The 24,759-nt window shown below is 42.5% G+C and overlaps 1 protein-coding gene and 1 pseudogene across 1 annotated transcript; both read left to right on the forward strand.

Moving 5' to 3' along the window:
- Positions 1-6,295, forward strand: part of LOC149286833 (kazrin-like) — a 49,267-nt pseudogene extending 42,972 nt beyond the window's left edge.
- A 12,405-nt stretch (positions 6,296-18,700) lies between these two features.
- On the forward strand, positions 18,701-22,826 carry LOC149286834 (transmembrane protein 51-like). Its single transcript, XM_089493658.1, has 2 exons — positions 18,701-19,047; positions 22,424-22,826. The coding sequence occupies exons 1-2, from the start codon at positions 18,701-18,703 to the stop codon at positions 22,824-22,826; spliced, it is 750 nt and encodes a 249-aa protein (XP_089349784.1).
- Positions 22,827-24,759: the final 1,933 nt, after the last annotated feature.

Raw genomic sequence — 24,759 nt, forward strand, 5'->3', positions numbered from 1 at the left:
GGTGTCCATGCCCAAAGGGACAATATATATGGGTCTGTATGGTTGCTATGGTTACCATGTCTGCATGTGAAGTGGCCATGTGGAGAAAGGCTTTAATATGAATCAACGTGACGCTGGCTCTCTAAGTGTCAGCCGCACATTGATTATCCCTATGGCATTTAAAAGGTTAAAAAGCAAATTACGATAAGATATTGAACAAAACGGTATAGGGGTTATGCGTTAAACGTAATTGTGAAAGTAGTTCCTGCTGATTGGACCATTCCATTGGTTGCTATGGGTTACCAAGAGCGTATGTGCTGTAGCAATTTCCGATATCATACGCACCATTGACTTAATGTAAGGATCTTGGCATGTATTGTATCGTTTGTATCCGTCGTGTTGGATGGTTCTAGACTCTCAGGCTTCCGAGTGTCGAATTTGTAGACAAATCCAGACCCAAAGAGGTTTTTGGCCGTCAGAATAAAAAAAAAAAAAAAAATAGCTGACATTCCAGAAAACGAGGCAAGAAGCCATAAGATTTTTGGCAGAATAATTTTTCAGGTTTTTCAGAAGGCCGGAGGGATGGATTTCGTTGTGTGAGGAGCAGCTGGAAGCGTCTCCGAGTTCCCTGCGTTCCTCGCGGAAGGAAAGCCTTGTAGGGTGCAGAGCACATCAACACACTTTGTATGTGCGGATTAACGCGCGCCCCAGAAACCCTACTTTATTACATACGCTTGTCAGAGAAAATAACAAAAAAATATAAAATATATAAAAAATATATATACTGGGAATGTGTGAAAGACTAAAAATCACCTTCGAGATCGTTGGCCTTCAGCTAAACGAGCCAATGATTAATCCCGCCGGTGGGTTTTGTCCGTTCATGTTCCAGATGGAACGATCCATCTTTAGATTCTTAAATTCCACTGATGGGTGCAACAGACCCGAGCGAGCGAGTAGCCGGCCCTGGTGTTCCTCCTCTTGATTTTTGGCAGATGGTGGTTTTGGCTGCAGGTTTCCGTCGGTCGTATTTCCTCTTGGCGTACAGATAAAAGATTTCCAGGGTTCCACAAGATGTCAGCTCTGTAGCGTTCCGAGGATCACGACGAGGTGATCGTAATTAATGGATCTTAGAACGCTACTTATTGTAATTGCTCAGCAGAAGAGATGGCAGATGGGGCTCTCGAGTAGCTCCGCACATCCCTACCCTACGCCTGTACGCTTTATTGTGACCGTACGTCATCTACTTGGTGAGCATGAAGGGTTCCGGTGTCACTCAATGGAACTACCACCGTTCCATACAGCGAGGGTATTAAACATGCGCGGGATAGACATACGGCTCCTGAATCTAAGACGAGACCAACGACTGATTAAGGTTTGAGTCTTTACAGCAGGAGAAACGGGGGCCAGATGGGGCCGGTCTGCCTGCAGGTTCTATGTTCCTCTGCATCTGTTAACATGTTCAGAGCCGCAGACTCCTGAGCAATAAAAACTCCATACATAGATAAAACAATAACATCGTGATCCCAAGGAAAGTCCTGTTGAATATATATATCCCAGACTGCCATACTAATTGATAAAAAGGCGTATAAAAGCAAAGTGGCTTGAGGCGGTGATGCATTAATGAATAAATCTTTACGTTTTGATGACATCATGTTTTTGCAGGGTGCAAAAGTGCCACTGATGGTGACACGCGATGCCCTTATCTGTAACCCCCCCCCCCGGCGAATGCTTTCATCCGACTGTGTCTGCATCTCCTCTGTCTGCTACAAACATTGTCTCCGTATGTTTCAGTGTATCCATTATTGCCTCTTCTGTCTCCATCTCCTTTCCATTAATCCAGAAGGATAGACGGACAGAGCTGTCAGTCCGCAACTGTGTTTCAGAATTCCACATGGCGGATACTCACAACCGCTGTTACCAAAAAATTCAATTTACATCCCCTAAAAAGCCTGAGAAAAGACTGACAAAAAAATAGTTACTTGGAACTTCTCCGTGAATATTGAGCAGAACCAAAAGACTGCAAATAAAGCCCAGGACAGGGTGTCTGCATTTTATGTCATTTACATAAACCATATATTGCATCCATTTTTCTTTTCGTTTAGTTTTGTCTTAATTTTTCTTTAATCTAACTTTTTTTTATTATTATTATTGTTTTATGTAACGCCATCAAATTTTTTTTTTTTTTTTTTTTAAACTTTACAAGCATACATTGAAATTTGCAATGCTGGTTTAGCCATAACTGTCCAATTGGAGCATAATTGACCCATAAATGCTTTATCAGCCTTTGAGAGCTCCTTAAATATCTATAGAAGAACTTCATGGAAATGTTACTGTATTTTGGGTTTATATATATATATATATATATATATATATATATATATATATATATATATATATATATATAATATAATATAATTTTAATTAACTTTTTAGATTTTTTTTTTTATTATTTATTTATTTATTTATTTTTAAATATGGTTTAAACAATATTTATACATACCGACCATGGATAACATAACCTCCTTCTCCTGATTCCCCCACCAGTTATAAAAATGGTTTATAAAAGGTAAATAAAATTAGGGCAGGTAAGAAGAAAGGTGTGTGACGGCAAATCCTGTTTTCTGGGTCTGCAGATGACATTAACGCAAATCTCTTTTGAATCGGCCAAGCCTTTAAGCGGTGTTTGTGCCAGATACGTAGTATTTTATAGGCTTTATTGATTTATTGTGAAGTTATGTTCTCTTTTAATTGCTTTAACCCTTTGAGTAAAGGGTAGCAACCACCTGGCAATAGATTCTGGGTATTAACATGGGGAGCGCCGATATTTTCGCTGCTTTTCTCCCCGTCTTTTTCGGGCGCTTCGAGCAGCCTTTCTACAATCATTTTTTCCTTGTAAATCCTGAAAAGGATGCGTTCTGATGGCAGCGTTCAGCCATAATGGTGTATAGAATAATTTCTTAGAGATCTGTTGTCGCCGGGAAATGTAAAACCCATTAGATGCCGGCATTCGGAGGCTGGAATTAGCCTCTTTCAGTGTGTATTTAAAGGCTTTTTACGGAGTACAATGCGAATACATTGCGCGTTTATATGGCCGGTTTAATGGGCTCCTGCAATGTACTTCAAATTAAGGCAGTCTTCTGTGATTCTCTAATTTGAGGTAAGTGGTGGCTTTTTTGTTTTTCTTCTTTTTTTTTTTGACAAGGAAGCTATTTGGATGATGACATATATCTTTCATCCAGCCTGATTTGACTATCGGATGTGATTGAAAACATCATTTTGTAGACCTTTTTCATTTTTATTTTTTATTTTTTTTTGTTCATGTCTTGTAATTTTTTATTTTTTTTTTTGTTTTTTAGGCCAAGCAGTCTTTAGCAACACTCACTAAAGATGTCCCCAAACGCCATTCGCTAGCGATGCCGGGAGAGACGGTGCTCAACGGGAACCAGGAGTGGGTCATGCATGCGGATCTGCCGCTCACTGCTGCCATACGGCAAAGCCAGCAAACGCTATACCACGCGCACCCGCAGCATACCGCAGACCGACAAGGTTTGTTCCCGATTTCTGGCGGTTCCGTGTCCTAACACGTGGAAAACAGGCAGGGTAGGACAATGATGGAGCTCCTTGTGCTTAAACCACGGCGCCTGTATGGGCAACACTAGGCAGCCCTGGTACTTTAAACTGAGCAACCGCCAGTTAGATAGACGCGGCCGCATGTTACATTTTTATGCTCTCGCGACATGCTCCCCGCGTTGTAGGACCCGATCTGCCACTGAAGCACCATTATCAGTAAGTATGTTGGCTACCCGCCAGTTGCCCGGTATGCCAGATGGTCAGTCCAGGTCCTAAAACTGCTACAGGCAAAAGCCAACCATAGCCGTTAGCCCAACTGTCCAAGAGAGAGGGTAAGAGAGGAATGACGGGTAGGACGTCTCCAAAGGGCATCCAACACCTGAGAAGCATTAACCAGACGTCACGTTCTGTTTTAGCTGGGGCAGCGTGTTCCATGGAACTTAAATTTACCTTCCTTTCTAGTATTTTATTGCACATTTTCTTTGGTTGTTTCTTTTTGCCTTTCTGTTTTATTTCATTTTTTGTGTTTTTGTTTTTTTTTCTGTTATTTCTTTTCTTCCAGAGTCTCCATTCCTAAAACTCCCCATGTTTTGCACACAATGCTTTTAGGTATTTTCCAAACCTAGAACGGAATATACAGTCGCCAGTAACGTCCTACATACGAATGTTCACAAGCTTCATATATATTCTGTGCTAATACTTTTATCCCGTCGTCTCCATCTGTGTGTCTTCGTCGTTTGAATTGTCCGTACTTGGCATTTCCGTACTTAAAGACCATTCCCTGCTGTTTCTCTTTAAGCGGTCAGAGTAAGTCCCTGCCACTCAAGACAACCCTCTATAATATCTGACGCGTCGGCAGCAGAAGGAGACAGGTCTTCGACGCCAAGCGACATCAACTCCCCGAGGCATCGAACGCATTCCCTCTGCAATGTAAGACGGTAGTGTAGGTTTTGCTTTTCCTTTCGGCTTCTACAATCATTTCCTGCAATTTTCTGAACCCTTTTTGCCTTATTTTCTCCATATTCCGTCGGCGCGCTCCGCTGAGTAGATTGGGTTGGCGCCAGCGGATCGAGAGGCTGTTGTGTTTCATTATAGGCGGCGGCGCTGATGCCTTTATTCGGGGTTAGTTACAAGGTACGGGAATTAGATGTGACATAAGGAGCGGAGGAAAATTTATATACGTTGGCGAGCAAGCGTGCCGGCGAATTCATTGAGATTCATTGCTGTCGGATCGGCGCGTTCCGTCTTACTAACAGAATGAGGCTCCGCGGTCTAAAATAAGGAAGAAAAGCTGCTAGGATTGCCGAGGCCGTAGGACTAATGTGTACACGCGACAGAGCGTTTTCAAGAGACGCTCGGGGATTTTACCCAACGTGGCCTGCGTGGGTGTTCCGAGACGCTCCTGTGTAAGTGCAGAAAGTCTTTAGTGGCGGCGGATTAAGTTATTTAAATTAACCAAAAAACAAAAGGCTTTAATACTCGCTGAATCGACGTGCGGCTGCAATGTACCCAATTTAATGATAACTGGGACATTTTAGAAAGCTGCGGGTTTGATGAACTCATTCAATGAGCCGTTGGAAACTCAGGAACTTTTCTAAATAGTTTCTGGAGCTTCCACTGCTCCACCTTCTCAATGTGTCCGAAAACCCAGCGTTAAAAATGCTAGCTTTAGACGAGGACCGGATCGGGTTCATGGCGCAGCCCGTTTTCCGATGGGCTCGTGACGCTTCACCTTATACCGTAAGGTCTTTTTTTGGCTCTAAAGGGAAGGAACGCTGAATCCCCGGGTTCCATTGTAACATTAAGGGGACTGCTGTTCGTCTTTGAGTCCTTAAGCCTGCCATCTAATATCTAGTGATTTATGCAGCGCCACACGATGAGCAGATATTATACTTTGTTGAGGTTCCATGCTTAGAATGGTTCATACAGATGTAGACCAAACCCCAACATGGTTTCTAAGAAAAATAAAAAAATAAAATAAAAGGTACATGTAGAGATGCCTCAAAGGCTAAACTGCCCCCTTATATTTTTTTATTATTTTTATTAAGCTTTCACAGGCCACACGCTTTTCCCCCTTCATGCATCTCTGAGCCAGATGAGATGCTCCTCTAGCGGTATCGCCTCTACAGTAAGCGCATCCTAATCCTCACGCCAAATGTAGCATTAAAAAGTCCTGTTGAGTGTACGGACCTGCCCCGAAATAATTCTGTAATCATAAAAAATTTCACTGTATTCATAATTTTTTCGGGATTGCTTTTGTCAGGTGACGCTAAGGCAGAGCCTGATTGGCTGTCTTTATGTGATTGAACCTCCAGTGGAAATAATTAATAAATGTTAGAGCCTGATAGGTTTGGGGTTTTTTTTCCTCTCTAAAAGGAACAGCAGCTTTGTGTTCGAATTAACACCTGAGCGTCCTAAATTCCAAGTTGTAGATTGCGGCGGATGATAGGAATTGTAGTCAGACAGGTCACGCGTTCCCAGGCCTTTCCAGGACAATCAGCCCTGAACTTGCAAAGAGCGTATAAACTATTTATTAGCCCCAAGCGTAACTTTTCCTTCCCGCTGGTTTCGTTCGCAGTCTTTAGAAGACCTCGAAGACCAAAAGAGGAAGAAGAAAAAAGAGAAGATGGGCTTTGGTTCAATTTCAAGAGTTTTTGCAAGGGGAAAGCAGCGGAAATCCTTAGATCCTGGCCTTTTTGACGGTACGACCCCTGACTATTACATTGAAGAGGACGCGGATTGGTGACCAGCTGTATTGCCTGTGTATTCTGTGTGTGTAAATGTCAAAGGGTGTTGGTGCCCGTTTACCAAGTCACAAGACAAGTGAGCCTTTTATTCATATTTTATTTTTATTTTTTTTTATTTTTTTTTGCATCGCCGATTCTGTACTTGCTGTAAATACTAGAGAAATGTGTGTAAACATCCGTTGTCGTCCATTATAGCGATGCAAGTGTGTTGTAAAAATTTTTTGTTTTTACTGGGTTTTAGTCCCTGCGATCGGGGTAAGGGCATTTTTTAAAATTTTAAATTTTTAAAAATTTTTTGTTTATAGTTAGATTTTTTTTCTTTTTTTTTCTGGCTTATTTTGGTAATTTTTTTTTTATTATTATTATTATTTTTTTCTCTTTTTAGGTTTTTTTTAGTTTTTTTGAAAACTTGAAAAACTGCTGTGTATTTGTAAATAACAAAAACTGTGCACTTTGTGCTTGTAGCGTCTTTTTGTCCAGAAAGCTGGTGTGTTGAGCCCATGGTGTGATGCATTCTGTATTTGATATGTTTTTAAGTGATAATATCCTGTTCAAGGGGTGTGCCAGCGCTTTGTAGAAAACAAACAAAAAAAAAAGATATTCTATACACAGAATCTTTGTTCAGAAACGTACTTTTCTGGATGATGTATTAATCTTTTAATGCCTGCCAGACAGAATGTTTTTTTTTGTTTTTTTTTTCTTTGTATTTTTTAATTTATTTGCATAAATGCACAAAGTTGTTTTATCTAAATTATAAAAGAAAATGTTGAAGTTATATTTTTCCTATCGGATGAAGGGTATGTTTATATCATGTGTTCTCTATGGCTGCTGACTCGCCAATGTAATAAGCGCAGATATATACATATAAATATACATATATATATATATGGTGGGTTCAGACAAAAAAAAAAGAAATTCAGCGCAACCAAATTATGTTAGCAACTTAAACAATTTCAATATTCGCTCGGTTATGTCTTCCAATATCCCCCCCCTGCACCCTACCCTCAGTGTTCAGAAAAAAAAGTTACTATTTTATCAGGATTTGGAGAAATTTACATATTTTCCAACACAGGAGGTCACAGAAAAATATACAAAAAAATCCAGAATTTTTTTTTTTTAATTTTTTTTTTGTTCCCTCCTCTGTGATTTTCATGGAAAAGCAGCTATTTTTGGGGCCATGCTGAGTAGTCTGACAAAATCCTATAAAAAAAAAAAAAAAAAAAATCATTGTTTGGGCATTTTTATATCGAAGTACTCTGTGTGCAAGTGACTGTGTTATTTAAACTCTTACACATTGGCTGACTTGCCTGTAATTGGTCTGTGCTTTTAACAAAAAAATAATGTTTCAATGGTACTGCCGCAATTTTATTTTATTTTATTTTTTGTTTTTTTGGGTTATTTTTGTTTTAAACAAAAAATAAATGAATGTCGAGCTCTGAAACATTGTAACATTCGATAATGTTAGATGGTATTTTTGAATTTAGTCTTACAAACTTAAACCTGTTTTATTGTTAACTTGAGTCTTATCACTGACGAGCAGTGACTTTAACCACGATTTACTGCTTTTTAAAGGGAACGCGGCCAGGCGAATGTTTTTATAAAGCTTTTTTTTTTTTCTTTTCTTTTTTTTAAAAAAAAAAAAAAAAAAGCTCATGGTTATTTAGTAGGTTTTTCATTACACGCTAGGTTCTAATTTTAAAGAGTTACTAAGCAGATGGTCTATTTAAGAGAGCGATAATACATAGTTTAATGGATTGGTAAATTTAGTTTTAATTATGCCCACCTGAGTGTGGATGAACTCTAAAGGCATGGAGGAGAAAAATAAAGCTTATTTTAAAATACTGCTGGCTGTTGGCTTTCTTTGCGTGCGTGTCGCTGATTTGGGGAAACATGCGGCAATACGATGGGTGCCGTGACTGAAGTCAGATTCATGGAGATTCCGCTTCCTCCCCTGATAACAAATCGCTCGGAGCCGCGGAACGCCGCTGTTAATCCCGACATCTCGGAGCGTTCCACGGAGAAGAGTTTCACCGCAGCGGGGTCTCGCTGGATGCGTCACGTGCGCCTCGGCCGGAGGAAGGTTAATCCATCGCAAATGTCACAGCGTGGAGTGGAGTAGCTGTAAAAAAAAAAAAAAAAAATGGCAAATTTGGTGACGAAATAGTTCAATATTCGATTAAATGTTTTATTATATTAATAATGCAATAAAAAAAACTTGGGGTATTTGCCTTGTGGGCTGCCATGGAGAGATTGAGCCAATAGGACATTAATATGCATTTTAGCTCTAATGCCCCATATAACCACCAGGCTGTGCTTTTTAGGAAGGTCTTTGAGCGGATTGACCGGATCCATCATGTGCTCCATCCCAAAGTACTGTTACCAATGTCAGGTGAGATCAGCCGTGCCCTTTCTGGAATAATCGGGGGTTAATGGTGAACGGGCTTTAGATAGACTCCAGAACCCCCCCCAAATGATCCTTTTTATAATAATGCACCAAAAAAAAAAAATATGCACAGACCGGCAAAAGCTTTTTACGCAATATAAAAAGTACCAGTACGCTTGCCGTATGAGCTTACACTTCAAAATAAAGTATAGGCAGCGGTGAGATGAGAGTCTGGCGCTTGTTCTAAAGAAAATTTCCAGTTTGTGACCTTTTGGAATCTATAAAATGCATGTTTTTGATAAAGTGAGTCATGCGCCGGTACTTTATTGATTACCTGTAATGAGCTTTTACTATTTGATAATATCTCTGGGGGAGGGGGAGGGGGGGCAGCGGTGACATTTGCCTCCTTGAGCATTACTGCTAATGGTACTTTGGGCACACTTTCTCCTATCAGACGGTTTGAGTCACGATCTAAGCTGATAGTCGAAATGCCGAGGGTCACCTCCTTAAAGGGCAACGCAGGAGCGTGTAAGAGACGGAGCCAGGAGATGGAAGAGGTTGGGTTCCTGCCTATGTCAGAGGGGAATGATGTCATACTTGCATAGTTCCTGTCTGTGGCCCTTTATAAACAGAATGTTGGTAATAGAGCCCTGTCCAACACTGGGGGTTTATTGACTAAACAGTGTGTTGCAGGTGACGCGTTGAGAAGCAAATAGCATTAAATATATTGTAGACGAGGCTGAGGGGTAGGCCAGGCTGAGTTGGTCCGTCTTCCTCTTCCCATAACTCTAACCCTTCAGCTTACCGTTTAGTAAATACACCCCGCAGACCCCAAGACGGACTGAATAGAAAGGCTTAAAGGCCACAGAAAGTATACAGACTGCTGCAGACACGAGAAGCATGGGGTTGAGCTTAAAAAAAAAAAAGAAGAAACCGCTAATAAACTGTCTTTCCCACAAAACCTAACGAAGGGTGATTTATTTTAATGGGAAAAAAACAGAAAAAAAATCCGCCAACGTTTCGATTATTGGAAGCCGCTCACGGACTGCAACGCAAACCATCTGCCTTTCATTTGGTGTAAATACGGCGGCGCATGTTTCCTGCTCGTCGGTGAGAGTCGAAAGGAAACACGTTTTTCACATTTGTGTTTTTACCCCCCCCCCCAAGTCTTGGCATCGTTACCCAAAACTGATGCAAACGTAGCCATTTTCAGTATACTTTCTTGCTTTTCTCTGTAATATTAGCTTTTTTCTGTCGCCTCTGCAGCTTTTGGGATCATTAAATCCGTTTACTAAACACCGGGGGGGGATTTATCTTGGAGATGATTGGTTTAATGGCTCCAACGTACTAACAGCATAAACCCTTTTGATCAAATCGGCCCGAACGAGAAGCGTGACGCGGATTTATCATAATGAATCATCCCTTAAGTGTGCTATGTGGATACCAAAATTCTATGTCCTCGGTGGAGAGGGTGGTAGATAAGTGGCACAGCCTCCCAGCAGAAGTGGTAGAGGAGCCTAAATCTAAGACGAGACCAACGACGGATTAAGGTCCGAGTCTTCACAGCAGGAAAAATGGGCGACTAGATGGTTCTGCTGTCATATTTTATGTTTTTGTGTTAATTTTGCATATTTCTGGTCTGTCATCTTCTCACCTACCAGCAGGTGGCAGCGCAGAGTTTCGGAAAGAATGTAAAGTAACTACTTTTTTCTGTAAGCAAATTGCTTGCAGGGACTTATGGCTAATAACAGGGGATACATCTCCTATAGGACACCCAAGGGTGTGTGATGTCTCGCAGGCAGTGTAGGCAGTGTGACATCATGCCACCGTTGGAGTATTCCCCGTACGTATCTACCAGCGGAAATGGTAATCAGAAAAGCTGTTGGGACGAGACTATCCAGGCATATTCGAGACTGTTGGCAGCTATGCCATTTGTAGCTGCCAGGCATCACTTAGTGTCCTGTGATTGGACAGCTGGGGGTTTTTATTTTATTGCATCATGGGTCAGTTCACAAGAAGATCTTTTATGGGTCATCACACATGGCTAACCTTTGATTTAATGCGGGCTACCCAGTAAGAGGGGCAATCGTGATGGTCCTGTTGTGGTCTTTTGCTTGCAGCTGGGGCTATTATTTAACCGTTATTTGAATAATCTCTGCCATATTAAGGAAATGGATTGTATTTGGAACAAAATCTTCAATGATTTAACAATCGAAGCAAAACGGTAACAAAGCGGATAAAATAGAATAATATAAATATACTTTATACAGCCAGAAAACGCCAACAATAATTAGAAAAAAAAAGACTTGCAGAAAACATGAACCCGAAAAATAGAGAAGTTACACCAATATTACGTGTTATCCCAATATATTTCATTGAAATGCGCAGATAATGTCCCTTTAAACATTCTTGTTGCTTGGTTACCATGTCCTCGTCACAGAAACATAGAATTTTGGCCAGGTCTAGTCGCCCGTTTCTCCTGCTGTAAAGACTCAAACCTTAATCAGTCGTTGGTCTCGTCTTAGATTCAGGGGCCGTATGTCTATCCCATGCATGTTTAATACCCTAACTGTATTACCCTCTACCACTTCTGCTGGGAGGCTGTTCCACTTATCTACCACCCTCTTCCTTGCATCACATCTAATTAACGATGACAGAGTTCCGTATTGTGCGTTTAGGTTTTGTCACGGTACATAAACGGGAATACGGTTGCCACAAGAAACAATGGCTTCTGGATTTGCCTCCTCCTGGGGCAATAGACCATCAGACACCTCGTCATGCCTCAGTAATAGCGTTTACTCCACGGCAGGAAGTAACACAATTAGAATATTGTTACATTGTTACCAGCCTAACATATTACTTCCTGTACAAACACGGAGGGCGTTGGATGTTTGACCCGTTATCAGGTGTATAGAAAACCCTTTTTGCAATTATGTTACAGCGAGAAATGTCCTTGTTTGCCATGGAAACAGCTCAGTGACCCCAAACTTTTGGACAGTGGTGTATATATGTATATATATGTATATCGAAGTCAGTCGAGATAAACCTTCAAATCCCGTTCTAATACCAAGGAGAAGATGCACTTCAGGGGTTAAATAACCACAATATTTCATGAATAAGTGCTTTCCCGGGAAGTTGGTTTTATAAAAACTGATCCGACGCCCGACGTGACACAAGATGGGCTAATGATGGGCTAATGATGGGCTGTAGGGTGATGTCCAACAGAACTGGGGCTGAGCTGGGAAATCAGACTGGAAAATCGGTAGAGGGAGAGGATAAGCGGCACCGAGTCCAAGGGTCAAGTCCTGCTATACTCCGTTCCTGATACAATGCTTGTTTGCACCTGTATGACACTCAAATAAAAGGAGTGTCCGTTCATACATACAGGCACGTGAGTATGCGTATGGAGAGCTGCGGGGGGGGGGGGGGGGTTATCTAGCAGTGCAAAGTTTATATTGGAGCTCTAAGGGTGAGTTTGGTGAGAAAACATTGAATCAAAAAAATCCAGCTCTACATTGTTAAAGATCACTTTAGGATGTGATGGATCCTACAAAGGTGCGAGCCATGTACCATTTAAATGGTCATTACGGAGGATGACCCCATTGGCCACATTTTCTAATACATATGGTTTCCGCATATTGGTGACCGTCGCGGGTACAGTGCTGCCCCCCGCAGGGCGCGGGAAGTATGGTCATGGAAGGGAATTATACCTCTCGCTCACTGCAGGGGGCAGCACTTCACATGTGGAAAACATGGCGGATGGGGTCACCCTAGCTGAGACCGGGGACTGGGCTTGTTACGCCCGCAATACACGTCCATGAAAAGAATCACCCGTGCTACGTCTCCGTGTGTTCACCGCGTGTCACATAAGTGCCCCCTATCTTAGCAAATTATTTTATTATTATTATTTATTGTTTTATAGAGCGCCATCATATTCCGTGGCGCCGTACAATGGGTAGACAGGACATAACAAGTAGCGCATCACGTAATAATCAGGATTTACAGAAACAAAAATTGAGCGCAAAGGAGCTTATAATCTATTTACGATGACACCCGTCTCTCTGGCACTCAGAGAGTTAACTGGCAGCGGGGGGGGGGGGGGGTTTAATGCCCTCACCATAAGGGTTATTTATCAAGAATAATTTTGTTGCAAACTGATAAGAAGAAAAAAAAAATCAAGCAATCACCATGGCAACCAATGCAATGTTAAGTGGCACTCAACTTTCCCCACTTTACCCCCCGGGCCCCTCTTTATATTCGCGGCCGTGACGTCTTCAGTCTCCTGCTGTTCTTCTGTGCGATGGGATCGTTGGGAGGAAGTAGACCTCCACGGCAGTCAAAGGGTTAACGAGGCTGCTCTGGCCCGCCTGGGGAGGCTGCTTGCTTTAACCCCCCGTGTGCCGGAGAGGTCCAAATCGCTTAGCACTGGGTTGTCTCTGACTTCCTGACTCGGTCTGAGCTTTAGGACCTGGGAAGTCGTTACCAGTTCACTCCCAGTTCCTGAAAGTGGGGGTGGGCGGGGGTGTGAGTGCGGCTCAACTCACCTTCCCAGTACGAGAGCAGCTGCACTCAGGGAGCTGGGACTCGCGCGGGTACTCATACACCTGGAGGAGGGAGACCCCCCGGGGCTACAATGCAACTGAAACAGGTAAGAGAGGTCCTCCTGGGTCAAGGGCGCAAGCTACACCCGGGTAGGGGTGAGAGGTAAGCCACGCGCCCGGCGGTGGGACGTATTCACTAAACCGTCAGTCGTAGGTGAGTTCATTTAGGACGAAGAATCTTATCTCAGCCCTCAGGAGGAGCCGGCCGAGGTCGGCCCTTTATAACGCATCGTCTTTCTGTCGCTTTTCTATCAATCCTATAACTTGGCTTTTAGCAGACCCCATTCAAACAAAGCCCAATTCATGGGGGTCCCTGGGGTACCAGGCGGGGGGGGGGGGGCTTCGCTACAAGTTTGGAGGAGGGAAGTTTTGCTGAGAGTCCCTTTCGGGGTATCCACGTTCTAACGTTTGCCCCGGTGCTTACAAAAGTTTTTTTGGGGCTGGCAGCAACCTTGTAGCGTTACGGCAGAGAGAAGCTGGAGATATCGACTTGTTACAACAAGACTCGTTCTGGCTGCGCATGTACAGTATGTTTCCTACAAGGTACGATCCATACGGTGTCTTGAGGAACTTGGCCAACTGGTAGCAGATGGCCGACGCTCCGACTCGTGCGGAGTGAAATTTTAGTACTGAATTTATTTTTTCTCAACCCAAACTTTTGGAATTTTCTCTGTCGGTTTGTTATTCTCCGTAATGATTTCTTGAAAGAGAACGATACGCGGCCCGTACGCCTCTACCGGTTTAACACCCCACGCGATGACTACACAACTCCTTATTCCTGATACGTTAATACCGGGAGAGAACCGGTCCTGCCTCGCGTCTCACATCTTCCAGTCTCCAAAAAGAATTCCTTGGTTTTAGTAACGGTGTCGGAGATGGCTCAGCAGTAATCGCCGCTTTGCTTCGACACCCGGGGGGGGGGGGGGGGGGGGTTTGGGACGCGCTGATGTTGGGGAAGGATTCGCGTAGATCGCTTGTTTGGGATATCTATATTTTTTTAATTCAGGGTTTAGATGATGATGGTTTTTTTTTGGTTTTTTTTTTATATCTAAAGAACTCGCTTCCTCCTTAATTATTTCTTGTTTGGGATAAAATTATCGTTTTATTTAAACAAAAATCAGGAATTTTAAATTTTATTTCAATTTTAAATTCTGATATTATTTAGGTTTGCGTTCTTATCTTTATAAGATATTCCAGAATTAGAGCGATGGAATTCGGATTGTCAGCTCTTCTGTCTCACTTGATTGTTTTTTGATCTCTCCGAAGCGTTGGTCGCCTCCCGTACTTTATTATGTCTGTAATATCGTGAGTCACGCAGATGAGCGATCGCCCAAAACGTGTGATTTATTTAGCAATGAAGTCCTTTTTTTACGGCTTCCGATTTATTAATATCCCCGGAAATGGATGATTTTGCCGGCGTTTTTTCTGAGAATTCCGAAAGTTCGTGGGAAATGTTGGAAGAAAATAATCCTTGAACGCTTGATTTGGTCGCTTCATGGCTGTAGAGTTGATACTTTGTTGCCGCCGATAGCGTAAAAGATCGCGAACGTCCGCGGAATCTGTATTTTTGGCTAAAAGCGGCTTTTTGTTCCGTGTCGGTCGGTCCTCGGGGCTGTTGGCTGATATCTGGTGACTTAAGCGGAAAAGGTGGCTGATTTGGCAACAGCCAATCAGGACGGCCGTATCTGAAATGTCACGTTACAAGCATGTGGAGGTGACCAGTGAACTTCAACTCTCATCACTATTAGCCTAAAAAAAAAGAGGCTGCATGCTATACCGAGCAGAACGGGGTAAATCCAAGCAGTGATTCTGCACATTCACCCCCCCCCCCCCCAGAAAACAGGACAGGGTAGTGAGTGCATGGAGCAGCCTTCCAGTAGAAGCAGAAGGTGCAAATACTACAGGGCAGTTAATGGTGGCTGTTCTTTTGGATTGTGAATGCGTGCACCCCAAGAGTCCCAATTTAGCACTTCATTTTAAATTGGTAGTCATGGATACCAGACGCCCTCCGGAATTCCGGCCTTTTGCCCCGTGGGGATTGATGGCCGTAACCCGCTCATCATTGTCCATCGTCGTAAAGGCCTTTTCTCAAGCCTTCGCTTTATTTAACCCGAAAAACAGCGGCGCTTCCGGCGAGGGGCAGATTAATGAGACGGCGCAGCTTTGGATGAGCTGTGGGGTAATAACATTCTTTCCGGGAAATAGAAGTAAACGATAAAGAGACTCATGTGGTTTCTGGGCGCAGTAAATGTGAAATAAAGTTCCAGCCCTGACATTGTTTCGATAATCTGTATTGTTAATAATGTCGTCATTTTTTTTTTAATGGGTTATAAACACGGACTGGACGTGTTAGTCAGTCCAATAAGGAGGTTTTATGTCTTTGGTGATTAATCCTCCTTTTAAAGGTGCCGTTCCACCTACTCGACTTTAATCATCTAAACGTTGCCTTCGTTCATATTTTTTGCTGGGAACATTTAATTGTCGCGTGACCCAAAAGAAACCAATGATTGGCCATTGCCGTAGAAACTGAAAACTTTACTTAAATCAGTACATCAGTCGTCGGGCCCAGAATGGCCACTGGCCTTAAAGTGCCGGGACGGCCTCGTCATCCCCGCAGACGGCCCTGGCCCCTGTGTAATAACAGAACATTGCATCTGTTTTAAGGTGAATGCTCTGTTCTTGTGTAGTTTAGCCGCACCTCCCAACAGTCCCGCTTTGCACGGGACAGTCCTGATTTATTTTCCTTTTTGGGAAAGCGGTAGATGTCTGGCGATGCGTACTGCGCAGGCGTGGAATAGGGCACATGCACCTTAGCGCTGCAGTTTGAGTGACACTACCTCTCGAGCCCCGCCCCTCGCGTGCCCCTGGGCAGGGTGGGGGGCGGGGCTGAGAATTACCCTTAGTCGTCCTTTTATAATAAACTGGTTTTCGCGACAGCGACTTATTTTGATAACAAGCAACCCGAAGCATGTGTTTACCCAACAAAATCCCGTCTTAAGACGCCGGCGCTGCGCACCTTTTACACTTGGCTGCCTTTCCACGCGTGTTGGGTTCCAGTTATTTTAATAAGTCGTAAAACGTATCTTTTTGGTGGGAAAACTTGCTGCGTTGTCTCCCCCAGCGGCACGCGCACCAAACACCCCCCCCCCCCCCAGCGTCCGTCTCGTGTTGCGCTTCTGCTGTTATCGGCTTGAAATATGATATATCGTTTATTGCGGATATCCATCGCGTTTTGCCGAGCGGCACAATGAACGACGACGGACGCGACGCGGAGCCCCGGAACGAGACGGATCTTTTATTTCAAGGAGATGAAACTCGTCTGACACAAACTGTCAGCGCCGTTACAATGTATCAAAAAAACAAAAAAACTTCTTTTCTATCCCGTTTCATCTAAACTACCAGCCAGGCGGCCGATCGCGTTTATTAACTTCGAGGTTTTAACCCGATTGGATCATTTCTGTTTTACCAGGCTAATATTTTTTTATTTTTTTATTTTAATTATTTTTAACCCCAGCCGGTTCTAACCAGGAAACGTTGCCTGACTTATCTGTACAGGTGGTATACAAACTATAAGAAATATTATTACAAATAATATATATTTATAATAATTGTAATATCTTACGAAAATGAACATATATGTATTTTTTAGTAAATAATTACAATTCATATATTAGTAAATAGACAAAATAGTCGGTTATGTGCTACATAAAGTATAGTTGCCATGGTAAACGTGTGACTTTAAATTATTATGAAATCATTAGGTTATCTTGCGGTTCGCCTGGTGAGGTCATGCTGAAGCGCGGTGCACCCTCAGCCACCGGATGATTCAAATGTAATCATGGAACCGGGTTAGTCATTTATTTAGCCAAACAAAATCTTAATTACTTTATTTTTTTATTTATTTTTTTTACAACCCCCTCTCCAACTCCGCCAGATGGTATGATCCACGATTACCACCGATTCACCTGCCCCGGCTTATCTTTCATAGTTGAGACACCGGAGTCCAGACTCGAGGGTCCCTTTGTCCGGAAGGGTAGCCGGTGCTCCTAAAATATCACTTCTGGCCCCTAAAATAAATAATTAAAACTACTTTAGCCATGACTTCTTCAAAAATGAGCTCGGCTCGTGCTGACCGGATAGTGTTCTTGCGCGAGGAACTTGCCCCATCGGTTTCTTTCACATTTGTGCGGTGCCCTTCCTTTTATAAACTGTAAATATTTAGAAAACAAACAATGCTGAAACATAAAAATGAGCTCGGCTCGTGTTTGCTCAATCACCGCGTTCTGTAACCATTTCTCAACTTGCTGATTCTGGATAAGAAACTAAATGTTTGCCGATACAAGGAGGAGAAAAATCTCATAATCTAAAGCTAAAGGGTCAGAGGCTTAGATGGAACGGAAGGAAGTTATGCTACTGATGGAGTAGTAGATAAGTGGAACAGTTACCCAGCAGAGGTGGTAGAGGGTAATACAGTGAGGGGATTTAATCACGCACGGGACAGACGTACGGCTCCTGAATCTAAGACGAGACCGACGACTGATTAAGGTTTGAGTCTTTACAGCAGGAGAAACGGGCAGAGTAGACGGGGGCCGAATGGGTCAAAAAGCAACGTCCCTTCTGTCCCTATTTGCGGATCTTTGACTGTCCCCGGTGATGAGGGAGAAAGTAGGGCTACGGGTGATGTTTATCATGAAAGTCAAATATTTGCTGTCCCCGGGGGTAGTTTGCAGTTTGCGGGGTCCCATGGCGCGTGGACACAGGTGGAAAGGTATCTCTTATTTGCAGTTGAGTCACGTGACCGGCAGAGCAATAAATTACCGTCCAGCAATGAGGCGGCTGGGCGGCTGATTCCCAAACGATACATTAGTTACAGAGATTTAACGCGTTTAACGCTTACTGCGCTTTCATCAAACGTCAATCGCATCGGACTTCGTAAAACAAATCCAATAAGATCCTCTAAAAAAATTAAAGAATTTTTATCCTGCGACTCATTCATGAGTTTAGGCGCCTCCTCTGAACGCTCTCGGTATCCCTCCGGAGATGGGGGGGGGGTCTCCAGGACTGTACCCCAAACTCTGACCAGAGATCTATAAAGAGTTGATAATTCTACAACCTGGGCCCCCCGATGATTGTAGGACCCCCCAATCAGACCCAATCATAATGTATCTGCGCAGCACAGTAGCTTATAGAATCTGATAAAGTAAATGTACGAGATCCTTGCCTCTAGAGCTTGCAATCCAATATAAATGGATCTTTTTTTTTTTTTTTTTCCCCCTGTAGGTTTTTCTATAATGGCTCCGTCATGAAGCCCCCGAAGTCTGGATTTTCCGGTATATTTCTGAGGATGGTATAACCGGCCCGCGGGGGACGCTCTCTCTCTCTCTATATATTTTCTCCGCACAGAGGTCTTGGTGGCAGTGATGGCCCAGTCCAAATCCACCGGCTCGTACTACGCCCTGACCGCCATCGGCGTGGGGCTGCTGGTCCTCGGTGTGGTGATGGCCGTGTGGAACTTAGTCCCGGGATTCGGCAGCAACGGCAACCCGGGACCTCCCCAGGGCAACAGCAGCCAGCCGGAAAACAACGGGGGCACCAACCTGAAAAGCAAGACTTTCTCGGTGGCGTACGTGCTGGTGGGGTCGGGGATCGCTCTGCTGCTCATCGCCATCTGCCTGAGTATCCGGAACAAACGCAAGCGGAGGCAAAGCACGGAGGGCACTCAGATCGCTCACGAGGAGACGCACGGCCCGCCGGCTAATGGAGAGGGGTAAGCGAGAACGGGTGCCTGATCTGGGTACAAATTATGATTTTTATTTTTTTATTTTTTTTTTTTTGCACCTCGTTTGCGCTGCTGTTCAATGATTTTAATAACCAAACGGTGGAAACTTCATTTATCCTACTGCCGGGCGACCAAACAATATTTCCATCACGTGAAGCCGGGAACGCTTAATTGTCACGTGACTCGAAGGCACCAGCTGATAGGTTGTTGCTATAGGATTTGAAAAAGGCCTTAAATTAGTTTTTTTTGTTTTTTGTTTTTTTGTCATGCTAGAAGGCTCTTAATGTTTTGTAGAATGGCCCTTTTAAAGGGAAAGTTGATTTTTTTTATTTCGGTAAAAAAATCACCTTTTCCTGCCAAGAATACTCAGATGACAGAAGAGGAGGGTAGCTGAAGCCCCTGAGCTGCAGCTTCTACTTAGGGGAAATGTATTTATTTGTAAGAATGCATATTCAATAATTTTGAAGTGCTTTAAAATTCTACTTTTAAAGTTAAAAAAAAAAAAGACTGTTACCATAGCAACGATTGGAACGGCGCCTCTTTTTGGATCATTCCATTGGTTGATGTAGTCACAAGACCGCTTCTCAAACTCTGCACCGGAACGCCTTCGTCTTTAATGAAGTAATGCTTTGTTTTTAGGATATAAAGGAAGACGCTGTTTATCTTGGGTTGTACATTCCGTTCCCGTGAGAATAGCGGGAACTTCAGGGTTAATAATATGGCCGTGGCTGCCTTCCCGCTGGATAAATGGGTCATGCGAGCCTTTCCAGTGTTTTTTTTTTTTTTTTTTTTTTTTTATTCACATTGTCCGATGTAAGAAAGGAGTTGAAATCGCACCGGGATGGATCGGTTTCACGCTCACGCAGCCGGCGCCGCGCAGGGTGATCTAGTATTAACCCTTTGAGGCCACCTGGATCTCCAATAGTTAAACAGTCTGTGAAATGGTTACTCGTTTTGAGCCGCGTATCTTCCCAAGAAAGCCTCATTTTATGACTACGTGTTTATTCACAAACGCCCGCTTTGATCGTTCTTCCTTGTTTGTGGAAATCGTTTAAACCGCGATCCCTAAAACAGATGCCGGCTCGGCGGGTTCTCCCACGGCTGCTCCGAGCGGCTCGTAAACCTGTCTGTGTTTTGCCGGATTCCTTTTGATCTGGATTTTATTTCCGGAGTTCTGGATAACGCCGGGAATATCCTCTTCCCTGCATTAATACCAAATAGCGAGCGCGTAGCGAAGCTTAGAGACCCGGATACGTTTGTTAAAGACCCGTAGAGTCTGGCCAAAAGGTCATCGAACTGGATTTCCTGCCATTCATTGGCTTCTGCAAGCAGCCAATCGGTGGCAAGAGCCATCAGATCAGGGGTTCATTTATATTTGAAATTAAATGAAATCGCCTCCAAAAAACACATTTACTGAATATATCGATTCAGGCGCTCGGGAACATGAAACGAGCTGGAAATCTGCGCATGAAATGCGGCTGGGATAATGAGACTGTTTGGGATTTAGGAACGATCTCCGTCTCTCTATTAATCCGGATTTTTAGGATGTATGTAAATTCGCTTCGTACAGATTAGGTGGTCCCTCTGCGTCTCCCGATGATGATAATTCCAGAAATATTTTCTATTAAAATGATTTATTCTGTAAATTCTCACGATTTTTAAAATGTAATTAATTTTTCCAGTGAGCCTTTGAGTAATTTTACCAGGATTAGGTCAGGGCTGCTTCCTTGGTGACCCCATTTCCTACATTTTACCCTCTAGATTGTAAGCTTGCGAGCCAAGCCTTCTTTTCCTAAATTATCGGCTCATCTTAGTCTGCCTGTTCTAGTTTTGTCAGACCCTTTTGGTGTAGGGACTGTAAGAAGCCCTGGTGGGGGGGGGGGGGGATTATTAGCGCTATATAAATAAAATAGAATAATGGATTTTGCCAAATTTCTGGCAATTAAGAAAAAAAATCCTTTGCTTAGTCTTCTAAACCATTAATTTTAAAATTATTTTTCTATATATTTTTTTGCCAAAGTACATAATTCTTTAGAATACATACTTTTATTTGTAATTTTATTGTCGTATTTGTCTGTAGGATTGGCAGTTTTTTTTTATTTATTTTTTTTTTAGTTTCTACGGTTACAACTTTTTTCTGCTTTTGAGTCACTCGACAAATGTTCCCCGGCAAAAATTCTGAATGAGACAAATGATTTCAGGGAAGGGTTTGAGCATCAAACGTAATGTTTCTAATGCTGAATGTAGTTAGCAAAAAAATAAAAAAGTGGAACAGCACCTTTAATTTCATTGTTCTTGTTACAAATTTGTTTGTATCCCCCCGGTAAGAAAACACAATCTCTCCTTGCTGATTGTAAGGAAAAGCAATGACTCCAAGATGGAAAAGTCTCTAGAGATACATTGCATGCCTGAGTCGCCGCGACTTGCGTGTGCGATCCGTGAACACGTTTACACGACATACGAAGTCACATGGAGGAAGTAGCCGCAGATCACGCGATTAACCAACATGCAGACGGAGCAGGGGATATAATTAAAAACTTCAAAGAACTTCCTTACGAAGCCGACTCTGTATCAAACGGTTCTGCCTTGTTACATTTTTTTTAAAGGTTCTGTTCCACTTAGACAAAACATTACAGCAACAAACTTTAGCAGAGGTGAAGGGTTAATCCTATAAAGACACCGAAGAAATGCCTATCAGTGTTGGCTTTTGTGTCACTCGATTAAGTGCTGGAGAAATATTAAAAACCTGCAGGAAAAGACCTCCATAAACATTCAAAAACAATAATAAAAAAATCCTATTGCTAAATCTTAATGTTTTTTTTTGTGTAGTCGGCAGGAAAAGAGAGAGTTTCTCGACCACCACCTTGAAAGGTCCTTTTTCACCAATGTTGTGCAATTGTTTGCAGGTTGTGTTCCAAACAGTAATTTGTGTAGGTGCCGTTGTTGATGGGAGTTGAGATTTGTATTTATGACGCTGACAATGTCACAAGCTCAAGGGCAGCAGGACTCGTTGGTCTTCTCTCTGCCAATCGAGGACGGTTCTGTCTTCTTAGGAGTTCTGGTTACATCGCGTAGGATGCCATAGTCCTGTAACAAAAGCATAGTTATTAAAACTAACAAGAATATACAACTTGACAAGAATATTAACACAGTACAGATGGAGCGGAGTGCCCCTGACCTTGAGAGCTTACAATCTATTATGCATACATGACCCAGGGATCTTTATTTTTAATTTTTTTTTGGGGGGGGGCGCGGTTGACCTTAATGTACCAAGATGGGGCAATATTTTCCACCTTGTCTGGATTCATTCTGTAGACCATAGTTTTTACTTCTGATTGCTTTATTTCCTTTTTTGTCTTTCTAGCCCCGAAGAAGAAACGGACGCTCCCAGGTACACGGCCCCCAGTTACGAAGAGGTGATGAGGATCGGGTACGAGCCGTCGCGTTCCACCGAGATTGACCAACACGAGGGAATGAGCATAACCCTCCCTTCCTACGAGTCCTTAACGGAGCTCGATGAGTCGACACCAACTCGGCCCAATGCTGGGTCCGCTAAATCGGGACAAGCCCCGAGGACGAATTCCGGGTCGGGGAAAGAGAAAAAACCCTTAAACGTTCGGAGAATCAAATCGGATAAGCTTCACTTAAAGGAGTTTAGGCTTAATCTATCTGGTCAAAGCAATGCATCCAAGACTCCCGCTATCGAACCATTGACTCCACCGCCGCAGTACGAGGACAAGCAACTTGGGTTAAACCAGCCTTCATAGACCTACCGGACATACCGTATACCAAGCCCGGTGACGACCAGTCTTTGGCCTCCGGTTGTATGTCGGTTCTAGAATGCTTGGCCAACCAACTGGTCATCATCATCATTAACATTGTATGACCGTCAAACCACGTTTGCTAGAATGCCGGACATTGGTCATCAGACTCCTAAAATACATGACTCTCTATTGCCTAATGGGACCTTCCGCAGGTGGATGTTTGCTCTTCCATATAGTTTTTTTTTCCCATTATTGAGTATTAATATTTCACTGCTAAAAACCAACATATTGTGACCTCAAAATTATTTCCGTTGGTAAATTTGCTGCCTGTGGGTTTCTCGACCGCGTCGTCATCTGACGTTGACAAGCAAATAACCCATTTATTGGCAAACTGCTGCACATCGCAAACTGTTAACTTTGTTACAGAACCTTTTATTACTTTTCTATAAATCGCCTTTCCTTTGGAAGTTGTTTCTGTAAAAAGATACAAAAAGACAGATTTATTTATAAAGTTATATACATCAAGCATCTCTAATCCATTCTGGCCGTCTGAGTTCGTTTTGCAAGATGTCCACTAGATGGCGACGGTGCACAAGTGGTCTCATTGGCCACTAAATATGTTCATTTAAATTCTATATAATGAAATATTCCTACTGAAAATTAAATTCACCTTCATTCATAAAATTTGGGTAAAACACTGTTTTGTTTTTTTTTTTTTTTAAATTCCCGTCTTTTCTACGATACAAAAAAAATCAAATGGGCAATCGGGTCTAAAATTACATTAATAAACGGGAATCGCTCTGCTCTGCTTCTGGAAGTCGACCAAACTATAACTTCATCTCTTCATTACTAAAGGGGCTAACTTTCGATATTTTTCTTTCTTTATTCTCCCTATAAGTGCAAAGAAATAATTTGGACTTTTATGTTACTTAATAGCAAAAAAGAGTAAGTTTTGAGTGGCAAAAATAGTTTAAAGGGAAATACCGTTCACACTGTATGGTTTTATTTGTTTGTTTTGTTTCTTTTATATATATATTTTTTTATATTTCATCCATTTATTTGGTTGTTTTTGGGACTCTGTTGGTTGAGTAAGAGTAATTGCACTAATGATAGGTTTTTTTTTTGTTTGTTTTTTTTTCCGCCTGGAACAAAGCAGACCCCTTACCTCTTGGAAATCTTCTCCACATCTGTTTTTGTGAATGACCATAAAATGGAACATTTTATATAATAAAATTATATATATTCTATACACACACACACTAAAATACAACTGCGCTGACCAGATGAGAGTTCTGTCTGTTTCTATTATGCAATTTAATTTTGTTAATTGTGGTTCATTCTTGGTATAATTTGTGTGGATATAGTTCGTCATGGGGCTAATAGGGAAATTATTTCATAGCCCTTAGTTTTTTTTGTTAATAAAAGAAGAAATGTGAACACTTTGCAGTATGGTGGCTGTGTCCCGTTTTTTTTTAAATTTTTATTTAAGGAAGAATGGTTGTCATGTTTCCGGTGTTCTAGATCACTTAAGTGCTAACAATAAGTCAGAATGGATCAGCAAGGTCGTTCTAGATCGCTTTAGTGCTAACAATAAGTCAGAATGGATCAGCAAGGTCGTTCTAGATCGCTTTGGAGGTAACACTAAGTCAGAATGGATCAGCCAGGTCGTTGTAGATCGCTTTAGAGGTAACACTAAGTCAGAATGGATCAGCCTGGTTGTTCTAGATCACTTTAGAGGTAACACTAAGTCAGAATGGATCAGCCAGGTCGTTGTAGATCGCTTTAGAGGTAACACTAAGTCAGAATGGATCAGCCTGGTTGTTCTAGATCGCTTTGGAGGTAACACTAAGTCAGAATGGATCAGCCTGGTTGTTCTAGATCACTTTAGAGGTAACACTAAGTCAGAATGGATCAGCCAGGTTGTTATAGATCGCTT

This window comes from Sceloporus occidentalis, unplaced genomic scaffold (genome assembly GCF_023333645.1).
Source record: "Sceloporus occidentalis isolate IW3139 unplaced genomic scaffold, rSceOcc1.0.p SCAF_66, whole genome shotgun sequence".
In the NCBI taxonomy this organism is placed as follows: Eukaryota; Metazoa; Chordata; class Lepidosauria; order Squamata; family Phrynosomatidae; genus Sceloporus; species Sceloporus occidentalis.

Coding starts and splice junctions, on each gene's coding strand:
- LOC149286834 (XM_089493658.1), top strand. CDS start 18,701: ATGGCCCAGTCCAAATCCACCGGCTCGTACTACGCCCTGACCGCCATC. Junction 19,048..22,423: donor CCGCCGGCTAATGGAGAGGG/GTAAGCGAGAAC, acceptor TTGTCTTTCTAG/CCCCGAAGAAGAAACGGACG.